The sequence below is a fragment of the Acinonyx jubatus genome, chromosome E4, assembly GCF_027475565.1.
Source record: "Acinonyx jubatus isolate Ajub_Pintada_27869175 chromosome E4, VMU_Ajub_asm_v1.0, whole genome shotgun sequence".
Classification (NCBI taxonomy): Eukaryota; Metazoa; Chordata; class Mammalia; order Carnivora; family Felidae; genus Acinonyx; species Acinonyx jubatus.
Window position 1 is genome coordinate 977,307 of NC_069395.1, and position 17,098 is coordinate 994,404.

The following is a 17,098-nucleotide window of genomic DNA, read 5'->3' on the forward strand; positions in this document are numbered from 1 at the left end:
GTCAGGCGCGGCAACGACACCGTTAACCCCAGGCTGCCGTCCAACCCCCAAGTCCTCGGGGAGGGGTCTCTTCACAATCACTGTGTTCCTACCACTTCCTGCGGCTGGGATGGCCACGTGGGCTGTGCCCGGGGTGAGGGGGGCTCTCCAAGCACGCGGCAGTGGGGTTCACTGGCCTTGGGGCCCAGGCAGACCTCAGGGTCTGGCACCGCCCCCGACGGAGAACCACCACGTGGGCGGAAAAGATCAGCAGCTAAAGACAGTAGCAAGCACAATACTAAAGGAGACAAACAGGGTCTGGGCAGGTCGTGAACGGCACACGTGGGCCCTCTCAGGGTCACAGAATGCGACCCGGGGCTGTGGCGAGGGGCACTCTGTCCTCATGGAAAGAGGCCGGGACTTGGCACCGGGAGGAAGGGAGGTCGGTTACAGGCTTTAATTACCCTAAAAGCTTTCAGATGTCTGACCGGTTCATCCTCGTAAGACTTGTAAGAGTCGCCTTTAAACTAAGATGTTGGAGCCAAAGAGCTGTCTCTGCGACTTTTCCCGTTTCAGATGCGAAGAGGGGACGGCCAGTCCCCAGGAGGCTACGCGGAGGGGACAGCCAGGCCCCCGCTGGGCAGAGGCCAGGCGCTCAGGGGAAGGGCAGGCAGGAGTGCCACCAGTCTGGGTCCCTGTTACCAGGCCCGCTCACGGCTCCTTCCCGCCATCCTCCCCTCGGGCCCTTTGGACACGGAATCCTGATACGATCACAGGCCCGGGAGGCCATCTGACCCCGCCTGCTCCCCGCACAGAGGACAGCACGGCGAGGACGGAGGGCCCCCTCCTGCTCTCGCCCGAGCTCACACGGAGATCAGGCCCCTCGAACCTCGTAGAGGTGACCGAGGCCCGCGACGGGGAGGCCCCCGGCTGGGGCAGCAGCGTGGGCGGCTGTCTGCAGACCCCTCGGTTCACTCAGCCCCGCGAACTGGGATGGACGGTGATGTCTTGCACCCTGGAATTTCAGCGGAAGCTTCTTGAGAAGCGTGTCTCTGCCCCTCACTTCCCAGGCACTTCACTGACACTGTGTGGTTTCCGAGGCAACGCAGGGCCTGGGGGGGAGGGGGGGAGTGCTACCAGGTCCTGAGCCAGCAGGGGGGCCACCTTCCCCCTCCTCCCGAGACCGGCTTCCCCTCCATCCTGCTGCTGGTGTTCGAGGGCAGAGGGCAGCCCTCTCAGACTCCTGGAGCTGAGGAAGCTTCTGGAGGCCCCGGCAAGAGGCATTTGCATACGAGTCCGAGAGCTCCCAGAGCCGAGTCTGCAGCCCGGACTGTCCGTCCCGCCGGGCAGGTCTCAACGTGCCCAGGGCAGCGCTGTGCACACCTGTTAACAGTCGCTCCACACGCCTGTCGAGCAGCATGAGACAGCATGACATTTCCAAGTGACAGAACAGAAGGTCCACACAGGCGGCCGAGAGGCCGCACCTGGGCCCCACAGGCTCAGGGAGCACAGCAGGCGGGAAAGCCCTCTGCAGCAGAAAGGGTTAAACCCCAAATGTCACACGGAGACCGCCAGGGTAGCCTGGTAACCATGGCAATCGACAGCCAGCTGCACAGGGAGGGAGGCCCAGCGGGCAGAGCGGCAGGGCGGTGGCCGCAGGCTCAGTCTGCACGGAGGCTCTCCTGCCCAGTGAGGGGAGACCTCGGCCTGCCTGCCCCCACCTGCTCTGCTGGGCGCTCGGCTCTGGGACACAACAGTGAGTCATGTCGTCCCCACCGCACAGCAGGGAGCCAGTGGGGCAGGAAACAGTCGCTTGATTCAGGGGTCAGGGCCAGGGCCAAGCCAGCTCCCCGCCTGTGGACTGGGGTGGCCGGGGAGGCTCCTGGAGGTCTTGGGATCTCTGGGGTCCCCCATCCGGTCAGCCCAAAGGGACTGCCTCGGCCAGCCAGACACCGGCCCGTAGGAAACATCACCAGATGTGTTCGAGGACACAGGCCCAGCCCCACCGGGGTCAGGCAGCCGCCACGTGGAGGACAGACGGCCCTTCCTTCCTTCTCCACGGCCCTGAGGTGCCCCAGGCCAGTTCTGTCCGGACGTACAAGGTCTCCGCTCCCGACAAAGATAGGGCTCGGCTAAAGCCTCATCTCCCTGTGAAACTCGCCCCTGGGGCCACACGGGTTCACACACGCCTCACGTCACGGCGCTGAGCCTGGTCCCAGAGCATCAAGGTCTTGGACAAGCAGCCTCCAGGGGCCGAGCGCCTGACACCCACGGTCCTCAGGGGAGAGGAAGGGCGAGGGCCCAGAACCAGACTTGGCCTGAGGGGTCCTCCCTTCCCCAGTGGGACGACACCCCAGCTCAGCTAGCACGGGGCCCCGGAGCCTCTGGCCAGTCCGCCTCCTGCGAACCGATGCCCGTGTCGCAAATCCAGGAGGGCGCTCCGACCTACGGACCCGTCGTGCCGTGGGGGTGAGCCCGTCTGCAACGTGAGCCGTCTGCTGAATGTGATTTACGTCCTGTAATTTGGAGTAATTTCCCCGTCGGCTGAGAACTTGGTGGCATTTAATAAAAACACCCATTTAACACACACCTGATAGATCACCGGTGTCCCGTTTCAGTCCATGCGCTTGGAGGCCCCCAGCTGGTCAGCGTCACACTCCCGTCGGGTCCGCACTAGACGGGAGGCCCCCAAACAAGAGCGGGAACCTCAGCCTCGCTGTGCACGCGACCCGTGAGCACGCTCACATCAGCTCCCTCCACAGCTCCGTGGCGAACTTCCCGCCCCTGCTGTGTGCCCGACGGCTTCACCCGGCTCCGCTCCTGCCCCCAGAGGGGTGTGTGCACGCCCACCCCGGCCGGGCTCTGAGCCAGGGCACTTCCCCTCCCCCTCCTGCGCGCTCCTGGACCAGAACCCGGCCCCTTTCTGGCAGCCGGAGGACAGCAGTCCCTGTAAAAGTGGACGAGGACCCTCCCTCCGCACTGTGTCTGCTCCAGCTGCCACCCTGGCATCCCCGCATTCGCAGGCGACGTCCCAGGAGACTGGCCCGCACTCACCACCTCGCCCCCACTCTGCCCGGCGGCGGTGACGGATCCCGCCACGCCTCATGCAAATGACCAGTGTCCCCAGCTCCACAACAGGGTACCGTTCTCAGCTCCACCCTGCGGAAGGAGACTGACAAGGAGGGATCGGAGGGATCGAGTAACTTGCTAAGGGCTGCCAGACACACTAAAATGTGGCAACCACCGCGGTTCGAACCCGAGCTCGCTACTCTGAAGTCTGTTCTCTGGCGACCCGCCTTCCGGGACAGCACCAGGGGCGTCGGCCCGAGCCGTGGCTCCGCTCCGGGCGGTCAGTGGAGAGCGCTGGGCCCCTGCGCCGGGCTCTGCACGGAGCGGACCCTGTCGCGCGTGGTGAGTGCGAGAGGGGGGCCGCGCCAGGGGCCCCAACACCACACGCGGGTCTGCAGCCCGGGGAGAGGTGGCCGGCGCCGCCACGGGGCCCGGTGACGCCAAACCGCACGGTCCGTAGCACTGTGCGAGGTCGGTGGCGTTTTCAAAGTTTTGGTAAATAAACAAAAATGCGTTGGTTTTTGTGTCTTCACTTCTTTCCAGGTCACACTGGCCTGAGGATAACAGACGCCTGAGCCTTTGAAAGCTCCACCCTCTAAACAGCCAAGGACAAAACCCGAGGAGAAACGTGACAGGGGCTGCCTTGTGGGACACCTGCCTTTGTGGCTCAGAAGCGCGGTCGGGCTGAGCGCACGTTCCGGGAGACCCCTTCCTCTCCGCAGAGGGGTGGACTTGCCAAAAACCCACGCTGCCTATCACGGGAGAGTGCCCCTCGTCCACAGGAGACCCCTGAACCCACATGAGATGCCCCTCACCCAGAGGAGACACCTCATCCACAGGAGACCCTCCTCACTCACCGGAGAACCCCCTCACCTACCGGAGAACCCCTCGCCCACCGGAGGCCTTTGCCCACGGGCAAGCGTCCCTGTCACAGGCAGTACAGGTCACAGAGGTACAGAGGCCCCCGCACGGGTGGGGGTGGGCACCTGGTCACCTCTGGGAGACATCCAAGCCTGCGGCTCCACAACAGAAAGCCACCCTGTTTCAGAATCCTGCCTCGAGAACACAAGTCATCGAGACTGACACTAGGAATACCATTCTAGAAGGTGCCCCAGGCTTCTGCGCACGGGGGGGGGGGGGGGGCGCAGGGGCGCAGACACGGTCATCTGGTCCCTGCTAAAATTGAGCCAAGTCAACAGCAACCCGTGGGCAGTGGGGAGTCTGTGAGCGCGTCCTTCGCACAAGCCCCTGACACCCCCCCAGGGAGGTGATGGGCCACACCCTGCCCTGCTCCCCCTGAGGGCGTTCCCAGTCCAAGGGGGGGGGGGCGGCCTGGACGCTGGCCAGCATCCAGGCTCCGGGGCAGCCCGCCTCCGCCCTCAGGAAGCAGGTCCCCGGCTGTGCCCAGACCTGCACCGGACAATTACCGAATTAGAAGGCTTCGATTCCCAATTAATAGATGAGGCCCGAGACCACAGAACTGAGGGATGATCTAAATTGCTTTGGAAACCGGGTGTCTAGAATCCAGCACCCTTTCCCTCAGGACGTGCCCCGCAGATAACCTGCTCGTCAGACACCACGGGTCCCTGGAAACGTAAAGATAGTGACCTTACCATCCCGAAGTCTGGGGAGAAAGACACAGAACAGAGAACGGTAGGGTCCACCGAGGTGCCTACAAGGGGCCCTGCAGGAGCCGGCCCTCCCCACGCCATCCGGGCCCACGCCGTCCCACCTCCCCGTGGCAGGAGAAGGTCTGCGCAGAGAGAACTTACTGGAAGGGTAAGCTTCCAGAGGGAGCCACGTGCCGGCGACTGCCCCCGTGACGGAGGCCAGGTAGGCTATGGGCACAGCCAGGGCAGCTGAGAGCCAGGCGGGGCTGGCAGGGGTGCGGGAGGAAGCCCAGCCGGCTGCCGGTGCCGGCGGTCAGCAGGGGGCCACCTCGTGGGCCCAGCTGGCACACGGACGGGCGAGGCCCGGCTGGAAGAGTGGGGCAGAGGGGTCCCGTGCCATGAACGCCCACCCTGGACTCCACTGTTCCCGACCCTAAGTGGGTGATGTGACTCCTATACTTCACCCAGGGAAACTGAGGCCTGGAGGCGCTGTTACCGGCCCAGGTCGTGCAGACTGAAGTGTCTGAGCCAGGACTCAATGACACTGGCTTCACTTTGTTTCTGCAAGTGCTGAGCGCCAGGCCCTAACGGCTGAGACAGTGTCCTCTACTGCCCGTAATCAGGACAAAGCAAAGCCTGGCCGCGAGCTGGGGCTGGGACAGAGGACGCCGGGCGAGGTGGTGTCCCCGCCCCAGGCCGGCGCTGAGGCCACAGGCCCGCAGGAGGGAACCAGGGCCACGAGAGTACGGGAGGGAGGGACGCGTGGCTGAGCGTCACGATTCCGCCTTTTCTCTTGGGCCCGGGTGACATCTTGCGTAGATCAGGGTGATACGCGCCAAGGGGCTCCCTCCAGATGAGGACGTGAGGGTTCGGTGGGGTTGAGGGAAGCCCCGGGCGCCACGGCTGGTTTGGGGCCCAGACGGTGACCCTCAGCCCTGTCTTGGTCCCTAACCCACCCCCCCCCCCCCCCCCAGCCGGTACTGGCTCCTGCCTGGGGTTGACGGGACAGTGGTCTGGGTCGGGCAGTTCAGGCTCCAGGAGAGAAGCTGGTGGCAGTGTCTGGACGCCCTGAGGGCACACGCCTGTCTGAGCACCGCAGCCCCCCGGAGACTAGAGTCGCAGCTCCTAGATCCGTGTCCTCTGGTCCTCGGCTGCCTGGAGCCCTGCCAGGGTGGCCGGGAGCCAAGGCTTGCCCATCCAGGCTGGCCGGGGGCCCCCAGACACTGCCAGGAAGGCAGACGGGTCCACCCTGCCCAGAATGCCCCGTAACGGGGACGAGGTTGGCACGGTGTTTCCCGGCTCACAGAGCACATCCTGTCCTCACAGCAGCCTGAGAAAGGTTGCGGGGCCAAACAAAAACGCCCTGTAGGAAGGGGTCCCGGCCGAGACCCAGCCGGTCTCTCTGACCGCGAGCTCTGGTCTTTGTCAATGTGTCGCCTGTGGCCCAGACACGAATCGAACTGTGTTCCTCCAGCCCAGGGACGGGGATTATCTCCAGACTCGCATACATGGGAGAAAAAGCATCTGGAGGTTTTAGAACCACCCGGGTCTCCAGCGGGGCCGGTCAGCCTGCAGGGCCGGGCAGTGCGGGCGCCCCGGTGTCCTGGGAAGATGCCACAGACCCTCTCGCCGTCTACCCTTCCTGGTCCGCATGGGACCCCTGTTGGTCAGGCTGGAAGCTGGGCCCGGAGGCCCAGCCGACGTTTCTCTGGGGGCACAGTCACTTCTGAGCAGCCCCTCCCCACATCTGACCGGTATTCCTATTCCGTCTAGAAAATGACCCCTCCCAGCCTCCAGGGTCTGCGGCGGGTAAAGCCCACACCACTCAGAGATGCAGAGTCCCGGAGGGATTTGGTGCAATTCGAGTGTCGTGCGTGTACGTGCGTGTGCAAGGGGACGGGAGATAGGTCTGCCTCCCTGGGGGGTTCAGTGGCCAAGGTTCTGAAAGGCCCAATGGAAAAGGAAAGCGGTTCTCAGTGCGCTGGCGTTAAAGAGCCGCCCCCAAATCGTGAAGCCACATTCGCCTCTGGGACCCCCAAAGAAGACGGCGTCACAGCTGCTGAAGCCCCAGTTCCCTCGCTCTGAGGGTCCAGACGGGAGGGGAAGAGCCACAGTGTGCCACACCACCAGGCGGCTGCACGGGGTGGGCTTTGGGGTGGGGACGGGCGCTGCTCGCAGAGGGGAGAGGACGGCACCCACCTGGACTTCTCGCGTGTGGTAGGCGACGATCAAGCCCAAGAGGATGATGGTAGACAGGCTGATAAGGCATTTCAGGGCCAGCGAAAACATGGAATCCTGCAGGAGAAATGGAGAGAGAATTAGGGCAGCCAGGAAGGGGGCTCCGGGGACGGGGAGTGCAGGCCACGGCACACAGGGAGCCCTTTGGGCTGGGCCGCGAGCCGCTGGGGCCAAGCAGCTACCCCCAGCCCCTGTTTTCTAGGGTGAAGTCCCGTCTGCTCTCCTGGGAGGAGCCGGCAAGACGTTTGCCATCCGTGGCTCAGTTTGCTGCTGTGTGGCTCACAACTGCGCGTCCACGCCCGTAAGCCACGTGAGCACAGTTCCTTTTCGTGCTGCCGTGTGGTTTGGGCATCGGTGCTGGCCAGCTTAGGCCTCTCTTCTCTCAGAACAAACCTCAGACAATCCCCGAGGTCCCTTCCGTTTCTGATGATGCAGAGTTCCCTCCGGGACGGATCAGAGCGTCCCAGCAGCTGTTCTCACCCCCAAACTAGGCTCAGAGCAGGGAAGGGAGGCAGGGAGGCTGCTGGAGGGCGAAAGGCGCTGAGCAGAGCAGAGAGGGTCCCCGTGGAGGGTGGGGCAGACGCGGGCGGGTCCCCTTTGTGCACCCTGTCTTCCAGCCCCAGGGCGCGTACAGAGCCCCAGGGCTGGTAGCACCCGTGCCGTAGACACAGCCCCTCCTGGCTCTGTGGCTTCGGGCCTCTTACCCGACCTCTGCCTCAGTGGTCTCAAGCGTCTGATGGGGAAGACATTAGGACCCGCCTAGGGGCCTCTGGGAAGAGTAAAGCAGTTTGTGAACGGTCCTAGACGAGCGCTGGCCGCGGATGGCTGGGCTACTTCTGTCATTCACATCACATCCCCTGCAAATTTGGGGCGTCCAGGCTGGGCCTCACCGCCCTCCTGGGCGTTTGGGAGCCAGGAAGTAGGGAGGACTCCGGTGGGAGCCAGGAAGTAGGGAGGACTCCGGTCCCAAGGGAGGATGGGAACACAGCCCGAGCAGAGGTAGCGGACGAGAGCCGGGCGGCACTCACTGCCGAAAGACGCACACCATGAACAAACGCCCTGTGCTCACCAGCCACGGCGCATCGCCACGCCTGATTTCCCTAAAGCACGTTACAGTTCACAAGGCGGCTTCATGCGTCCGCTCTTGGCCATCACCGCGACACCCCTGGCCTCTCTCCCGACTGTACGGACGTTACAGGTAGAGGCACAGGGGGAGTGCCTCGTGCCAGAGTTCAGAGCCAAGGTCTCAGGCCCGAACCCAGAGCCCTGCCCGCGGCCTTTGGGCCATCCCTGTGACAAGAAACAGCGGAAGGGAAGGCCGGACCCACTTAAGCAGATCTAAACAACGGCTCGACGGGAACGGAGGTATTTCGAAGTCAGGGTGTGACGGACTGCCAAACCCACGGCCGAGCTGGGCTCGAGGGAGGAGACCTCACCGTCCCAGAGAGTTTCAGGGGCAGACAGGGGTCTGCGGGGTCAGACGGTGTCGTCCAGGACGGAAGCACTGGGGCGAGCGGAGGGCCTGTGCCAGCAGGCACCCAAAGCCACGCTCCCACCCCACCCCCGCAGGCTGACGGAGGGAAGCTCTCCTGGGGCCCGTCGACCCACCGCTCGTTTACGTGATACAACTATGGGGCCCACTTTGTGCCAGGCACAAGCTGGCGCTGGAGACTCAAGGGAGGACTCACGAAATAGTTCATTCATTCATTCGTGACGGTTTCCACCACGTCTCATATCTTGAGCACCCGCTACACGAGTGACACTGCGCCAGGGCCGCAGGGTGTCCGGAGAGTGCCCTGCACGCCAGGCCTTCCCACGTGGCATACGCACAAGCTCCAGCAGCGGACACCGGGAGGGTCCGTGCACCCGCCGCGGGAAGTCCCCCGCTCGGTCACTGAGCCTCCGCGGTCCACGGCGTACCCAAGAGCAGCCCGCACTCACGGGCCCACACACACGTCCATGGCTGCAGGGAGGGCACGGAGCACTCAGGGCACAGGGACAGCCCTCAGGAAGGGTCCTACCTTCGAAACCGCGACCCGGTGCCTGAGACGCCGGCCAAGCCCACGGGCCGGGCCTCCAGGGGGCTGAAGGGAGCGGGCACTGAACTCAGACTGCGTTAGAAGACAAACCAGCCTACAGGGGCCGGCGGGGACAGCGCACAGCGCTCTCGACTCAGAAATGACCCTCACTTCTCCCTCCAAGGGGTCTGAGGGCATCTGGGGAACATCAGGCCTTGGCTGGGAAGGGTTTGCGGTCAGCAGCACATTTCACCCTCTAATGTATTTCTTTTGGCAGAAATCACTGAAATCAGAATCCAAGTCTATTTGCACCACGTCCAGAGGAAGAGGTGGAGGGAGGGGTCTCCTCCTTCGAGCCTCTTCCTTTCGTTCTCAAACTCAGAACCTTCACAGAAGAGGCGACTCCCCCCCGCCCCCTCCCCTTGTGTTCACCCAGCCCCGGAGCAGCAGGACCCTCACGACTTTGCAGATTTCCTCGCATTCTCTGTTACGCGTCCACAAAAAGTAAACCATTGACATGTTTACCAGCCGGAAAATACATCAGAATGGCTGGACTAGATATGTTTCCTACTTGTCAAATGTTGAATTGTCATCTTTTTTTGCTGCCTGAACTCCGTCCAGCGAAGCTTGAGATTAATACGGTTCTTCCGGCAACGGCAGCCAGCGAGGCAGCGGCTGGACGGCACGTGGGGGTACTCGCCTCCCTGCTGAGGGGCCACAGGGACTGATAGGCCACGGGGGACGGGGGGCCCCTCAGCTGGGCGACTCTGCAACTCAGAGCTGTTCAACGACACAGTAGTGACCCTTCATACACGGAATTCTTAGGGACTAAATCCCAACAGATGAGCCATTTTTAAGCCATTTATTCCTAAATGCCCAACATTATCAGAGTGGTTAAATACATTTGGGAATAGCCAGCGATAGACCACTAGGTAGCCAGCGAAAACCACTTCTGCAGAGAACGTTTGAAGAGGAAAAGCTCATGGTACAACATCAAGTGAAAAACTCAGACCACAAAGCTGCATATACGGTATTTCCAATTATTTTTAAATGTTTTACTTTTTTAATGTGAAAAAGACTGCAAATACAGGACCACACTATATAAAGCATCAGAGTACACAACCACGGCATGAGGCTCACAAGCTCGGGGAGAGCCTGAGAACCAGGGACACAGTGTCCATGCTGTGTGACCTCCGACCTCTGACCACAACAGGTGCTTAATAAGTGCTTCTTGAAATTACTTAACAGAACTTTTACTTCTCCCTGACATTTATTGAGTACCGACTGTGTGCCAGGTCCCAGACTAGGCTTCTACACCAATTACCTCACATCCTCACCCTACAGACAACTCCACGATGTCTCCATTTACTGATTAAAAAAAAAACACACACACACACACAAAACAAAAAACAGAGAATAAGAGAGACTTTTCCAAGGTCACACAACTAACCCAGATTTTAGCTACATACCAGATTATTCTTTCTTTCTTTTCTTAATAATTTTTTTAATGTTTTTATTTATTTTTGAGACAGAGCATGAGCAGGGGAGGGGCCAAGAGAGAGGGAGACACAGCATCCGAAGCAGGCTCCAGGCTCTGAGCTGTCAGCACGGAGCCCGACGCAGGGCTCGAACTCACAAACCGTGAGATCATGACCTGAGCCGAAGTCAGACGCTTAACCGACTGAACCACCCAGGCGCCGCTATTCTTTCTTTTTTAATGTTTATTTATTTATTCTTAACAGAGAGAGAGAGACAGAGAGACAGAGAGACAGAGAGACAGAGACAGAGCAGGGGAGGGGCAGAGAGAGAGGGAGACACAGAATCTGAAACAGGCTCCAGGCTCCGAGCCGTCAGCACAGAGCCCGACGCAGGGCTCAGACCCACGAACCATGAGGTCATGACCTGAGCCCCCCAGGATTCCAGATGTTTCTATTCTTCGCCCCACCATGTGAGTTAGCTCCAGCCATCCTTGCACAGGCCAGCCACCGCCATCAGGGGCCACAGAGGGACTCGTGGCCGAGTGGGAACGTGTGCCAAATGCCCGCAAGCCACCCCCAGCCACCAGCCAGCCCTTCCCAGAGCTGAGACCCCTCATTACGACATCTGCCTGTGCTACAGCGGTACCCACGGCAGTATCATCAACCCGCTTTTGTGGAGGAAGAAACTGAGGCTCAGAGAAGTCAGCTCACCGGGCGAGCAGGCTTCAAGAAGCCAGGATTCCTCCAGACTCCGAGTCCTGCCGGGCCCCAGCACCCTGCCTGCCCCACGGTCAGGCCCTGCTGGCCTCCAGTCTCTGCCGTGAGGACCCTTGGGACTGCCCGACCGCCTGCCCCAAGGCTGGGTAGAGCGTGGGGGGCCTGTGTTCCCCGGCTTCCGAGCCGCCTCGTCGCCTGCCAGAATCGTCACGATTACAGCACATCTTCCCAGAGACGCTGAAGTTCTAAATGTCCTTGATCATTTGGGACACTTGAAAATGACAGAAAAACAGAGTCCTGGGGCACAAATACCAGCTTAACCAGGACAAGGGTGTGCGGGCACCTCCCCAAGCAAGCTGACGGCCCCAAAGTGTGTGTGTGTGTGTGTGTGTGTGTGTGTGTGTGTGTGTGCGCGCGGAGTGTGCAAGCACGTGTGTACCCTCATACATATGTGGTCCGCTGATGGCTTGTGTCGCCGGCTGGAGCCCCCACGTTGTGATTCACTTTGGGCCTGACGGCCGCCGGCCAAGCACGCGGGTCACGGGGCCACCCCAGCACGTCTGCCCTCGTCCCTTTTCCCACCTCTGTACCTGACCGGACGGTGAGCAGCGGTCAGCAGCAACGTCGCCCGCGCCGTCTTCTCGACAGAACAAGGCTGCGGACAGAGAAGCTCCTCACGAGCCTCCGAAAGTTCGAAAGACCAGAATTCAAGTCCCGGCTCTGCCGCCCCCCGGCCGTGGGACACGGGACCTGTCGCGTAAGCTCTCTGGCCTCCTTCTCTGCAGGCCGGGTCTCACAGCACCTGCACCCGCACGCATGGGGTGAAGCGAGAGGAGCCACGGGGACAGACTCCTTCGCCAACGGAAGCCGGACGCGCCCCCGGCACCGGCAGCTCAGAAAGGGCCGAACATGCGTGCCCTCCGGTCACACTGGGCACACGTGCTGAGCACCTGGCCGCGGCCGGGCCCCGTGCGGGGTACTCAGCCCGCCGCCCCCCGCCTGCTGAGCCTGGATCCCACCCAGCCGAGGAAGGGGCAGGTGAGCGGGGCCTGGAGACGCTGGGCTGGGACGGTCAGAAACGGGCAGAAGCCGGGGGGGGGGGGGGGGGGGGGGGGAGGCGGGACAAATACCTGCAGGTGGCCCCTCTAGCGACCGGGGCGTGACCCTGAGCCCACGCCCTGAACGTGGGGCGTGACCAGGGGACGTGACCGTGAGCCGACGTCCTGAACGTGGGGCGTGACCAGGGGACGTGGCCCTGAGCCGACGTCCTGAACGTGGGGCGTGACCAGGGGCGTGACCCTGAGCCGATGTCCTGAACGTGGGGCGAGGAGTGCCCGCGGCACCTTCTCTGCGGAGATGCGACTCGCCGAGGACACAGGGGGAGTCCTGGGGTGGCTGAGGCGTGTCTGACCAGACCCCGGGGCCGGATGGGGGGCTCAGCCCCTGCGGCCTCCCTCGCTTCCCTGTTCCGGGTCCCCCACCGCGCCTCGGGTGCGTGAGACATATTCCCCGGGAGCACAGAGCCGAGGCCACACGGGTCACCCTCCTCTCGGACCCAGAGGCCGCAGGGACGCTGTGGGCCAGCTGACGGGGGCCGGGCGGGAAGACGGCTCCTCGCCCGTCCTCAATCTTGGGGTGTTGCTCGGTTCACGACCCAGATGCCATGCGGGGTGATCCCTGCACCGAGCAGGCCCCCAGCCCGCCTGGGCCCCAGAACCGCCCGTGTCGCCAGGTCAGCCGCACCTCCGCTGGGAAGGCCAGTTTGCCCACCGATGTGCGCTGGCTCGACCGTCAAGGTGGATGCCCCAGCCGGGGGGGTGGGGGTGGGGGGGAGGCGGAGTTTCTGATCTGTCCACCTCCGCGGGTGGAGGGTGTGGTCGGGCACGCGGCAGGCCAACAGGTGTCAGCCGAACGTGGGAACGTGGCGTATTCAAAGGAAGGGGGCACGTGGCGAGGTGCGTCAGGCAGCAGACACTTGCACCCTGACTTTCCGGACACAGGAAGCAGGGCGCAGGGGAGGGCGGCGGCCGACGCTGACTGTGCGCTGCACGGCCAGGTGCTGGGGCGACTCCGAGCGACCCCCTGGGGCCCGGGTCGCTTGCCCAGCAGCCCTGAGCGAGGAGGAGGAGGAGGCTGGATTCCAGCGTGGGAAGCAGGAACCAAAGGTCTGTGCTGGCTTCCCCCGGGGAGCGCTGGGACTGGAGGACGGCAGGGATGAGAAGGCGCCTTCCAGGCCTTCCCACCGGGGTTAGCCCCGTGTCACCTGCCCCAACGGCGCCCCAGCCACGTCACCGCTCGGCCTCGGTCACCTTCTGTCACAACAGACCCCAGCAGCCTCAGGTCAGGCGGGGGGTCTGCACCAGCCCAGCAAGTGCAGCCGGCCCCACCTGGTGTGGGGCGGGCAGGCGGGGACGTGGCCAGTGAGGGAAGCCAGCCGTCCGCGAATAAAACCCACCGAGTCAGGTTGGCCTGGAGCGTTTCTCCGTGGCCTCTGCCTTGTCATTCCCAGAAGGGGATGGAACCTGGCGTGTAAGGGACACCACACGGTTGACAACAAGGACACTCAGGGCTGAGCGGAGGGGGCCGTGTGATGCTCAGCGAAGCCGGTGTGACGGCCAGGACACCAATGAGGAGGAAATGACCCACCCCAGGCCCTGGCTCTCCTGCTGCCTGACGCCCCAAGGAAGGGAAAAAGGTCACTTGGGAGACTATGGCACCAAAATATCAAGTCAGACGGGTCACCCCCAAGGCCACAAACATAATTCCAATTAAGGAGATACTTTCCTTTACAAGGTCTGAGCACAGGGGAACTGGCATATCACGAATTCTCTCCCGCCCGCTTGTCTGTAATTTATTTCCCTGCCCCACTTACGTTGGCAAAGACTCCGTGCAATTCAATCGAATTTTATATTACGTGCTTGCCACGTGGCCGGTGGAAACGCACACGACGGGGTCTTTCCAACCGCTCCGAGGACGGCCCGACTCTTCCAGACACACAGTCGGCACTTCACCGATGTTTGCTGGGGGGCTGGGTGTGGAGGGGCCCAGACGGCCTCAGACTGGAGCCCTCCAGCAAGGCAGAGTGAAACCCGGGGGTTCTGTCCCCCACCCCCCATCAGGCAGTACGGGGTGGGGGAAAGCTCACCCGCCAGGCACCACAGTCCCTACCCATCTAGGCCCGAGGGGCCCTGGACTCACTCCAGAACAATTAAATCAGAGTGTCTGCTGGTGAGGCCTGGACCCTGACATGTCAAATTTTGAACATTTCGGTGATTCTGATGTGCAGCCAGGGACAAGAGCTGCTGCGCCAGGTGCACAAGAACATTCCGGAAAGCCGGGGCCACCATCACAGCCTGCAGGAGACACTGCCAAGTGGGCAACTGCACACATAAGTAGTGGAGGCCCAGAACCTAAAGGCCTCTCTGTAAGAGTCCCAGCACGTGGTCATTCAGTCGGCTTGACTACCTCCAGGGACAGGGAACTCACTCCCTATCAAGGCCGCCCATCTCTACTTTGGAAGGCTCTGACTGTTTCAGAGACCTGGATTCGGCCTTCTGGAGTGCTGTCCTTGGGTGAAGCCTTGCTCTGACTGTGGCGTCGCAGACGCCCGTGCCAAAAGTCCTCACTCTCAACACCCTCCCCTAGACACACTTGTAACACAGAACGCCGCGCCTGGAGGCATCCTGGGAGATCAGCTAGTCGCCACACTTCGCTCTGTGTGAGGACACAGAGGCCCAAGAGGCCGGCTCAGCCCCCATCGAACACCAGCCTGTGTTGAGCTCAGAACCTGGGTGCTGGGGCCTCCCGGGCCACCCCATCCTGGACACCACCTCCCGCTTTCTCACCCGGCGGCTCTGCCTCCTTCTCCCATAAACACTGTGCCCCTCGTTACCCTTCCTTCCCCGCTGCCCGTGAGGAGGTGAGCGCTCCGGGCCGTGACAGCCTCCTCCCGCGTTGACAGGTGCTCACCCGCCACCAGGGGCGTCTTGGGAAGGCCTGTCGGGAGGGGCACGTGTGCCCGGTTGGTCCCGGCAGCCCCGGGCCCTGAGTTACAGAAAGCCACTTGACCCTTCCGCGCCAGCGTGCGGCAGAGCCCCACTCTGTCTCCTGTCCCTGTCACCACGAGGGCTTCCCCTGCAGATGGCCACGGCGCCCCCACCAAGGCCGTGGTCCCCATGTTTCTTCCGGCCAGCAGGAGCCCCTATCTTCTTACGTGTTCCAGAATGTGTATAACAAATAACTGTGCATTCTCTGTGGCTGGCTTTGAAGTCGTTTTATTTGCTCTTATTAAAATCTATCTGGCCCCAAACCAATAAAACAGCAAGAAAGCACCTTGCCCTGCAGGAAGCTGTGTGCGTGCTGGGCTCCCAGCTCGAACCGAGCATGCCCGGGCGGGGCCTGTCGCCTCCCGTCCACCCAGGTAGCGGGCCAGACTCACGGCCCCTCCACAGCCAGCTGCAATGAACCAGTCAGTTCACCTCCGGTGGACGGGCCGTGTCTGCCGGCAGGCACGGGAGCGGGTTTTGGTCTCAAAAATGCCAAGTGAGGCCCACGGACCCGCCTGTGCCCCTAACCTCAGCCTCACCTCCCTGCCATCTCGTCCCTCCTCTGCCCTGTGATCTTGCCTCTGCCTACACCAGAGGCTCACATCCCCTTCCAGCCCCATCAGGGAACCCCACTGCCAGCCTGGTGCCCGGAGGCGAACCATCTCCGCCCCCACACGGGGCAGAACCATCCCGAGCCTAGCAATGTCTGGGCCGAATGAAAATTTTAAGATGCCCAGGAATCCCATATGGTGAGAAAAACAACCGCCCGCAGGCTCCGCAGACTGCCTGAAGGCCGTTCTGGAGCCTCCCAGCTAAGGAAGAGCCTGTCCGTGCGCCCCCTGAGCACCCAGGCAGCCGGGAGCAGGACGCTGAGGGCACCTCCACGGCCACGCCCCCCCGGGGCATGAAGGCAGCAGGTCCTCGGCCAGATGCTGGGACTCAGCTGGAGGGGCCTTCTAGGCGAGCTGCCCCCCACCCCACTCCAGGCCAGGAAAGTGAGGCCCAGAGAGGGGCTCTGTCCCGCCCAAGGCCACACAGCCGTAGCAGAAAGCGCTAACCTGGCCCTAAGTCTCCAGAAGCTGGGCCAGTGTTTGCCCCACCCGCCTGTCGCCCGCCTGTCGGGCAGGACCCTCTGTGACTCACTGCCATCCGTCTGCGGGGACTGACCCCGTCTGGGGAGCAGGTGTTCCTGCCGAGGCTGTTTCAGGGCAAATCAGAGAAATAACTTCTGGAAAATAAGTAAAGTTCTGCACCGTAAGGTGGCCGAGGGGACTAAAACAAGCTCTAGTCCCCAACATAGAGACCCCTCTTCTGGGTTCTTCCTGCGCACGGGACGCCACACGGACGTGGAGGGATAGCCGTGCAGGGACCGGCTGGGCTGCGTCAGTCCCAGCGTTTGCGTGTGCAGGCCGGTGCGGACGGAGGCGGCACCCACCGACTTTCCCGCGTCCTCCTGCCCCCTCTGTCTGGCACCAACGTGGTCGGAGGAGCCATCAGCCCAGAGCCTCCCGCCCGTGTGTGCAGAGCCGGGGTCCCACCGCCCAGACGGCCTGCCACACCTCGGGGAGCCGGGAGTCTCAGCCCCTCTAGGTACTTATGGCATCCGCTTCCTTCCTGCAGGGACTTGCAGCCCAGACCTCAGGCAGGCGCTCACCCGCCCCAGCGGGTTCACATCAGAGCTGCTGCGGGGGGACCCCGCGGTCCCCGCAGGGCGCTCTTCTAGGGACTGAGCCCAGATTCAAACTCTACGAGGATGTACGCGTCAGGCCTGAGTCTACCACTGTCACACAGGCGTCACTCGAGCCTCAACACAACTGTGGTCCCCACTTGACAAATGAGGACACAGGAGGCTCGGGGTGATTGCAGTTTGCTGAAATCACGAGGTAAGGGGAGAGCCTTCTGATTCCGTGCTGCCCGTGGCCGTGGCCCCTTGGCCGCCACTC

At 62.6% G+C, this 17,098-nt stretch overlaps 1 protein-coding gene across 3 annotated transcripts in view; it reads right to left on the minus strand.

Annotated features, from left to right (window-relative positions):
• KCNN3 (potassium calcium-activated channel subfamily N member 3) overlaps nucleotides 1-17,098 on the minus strand; it is a 117,850-nt gene that overhangs the window by 73,025 nt on the left and 27,727 nt on the right. For all 3 annotated transcript variants that reach the window (XM_027048735.2, XM_027048734.2, XM_027048736.2), the window contains exon 3: nucleotides 6,858-6,953. In XM_027048735.2, coding sequence (XP_026904536.1) covers nucleotides 6,858-6,953 — 96 coding nt within the window. The remainder of the gene's footprint in view (nucleotides 1-6,857; nucleotides 6,954-17,098) is intronic.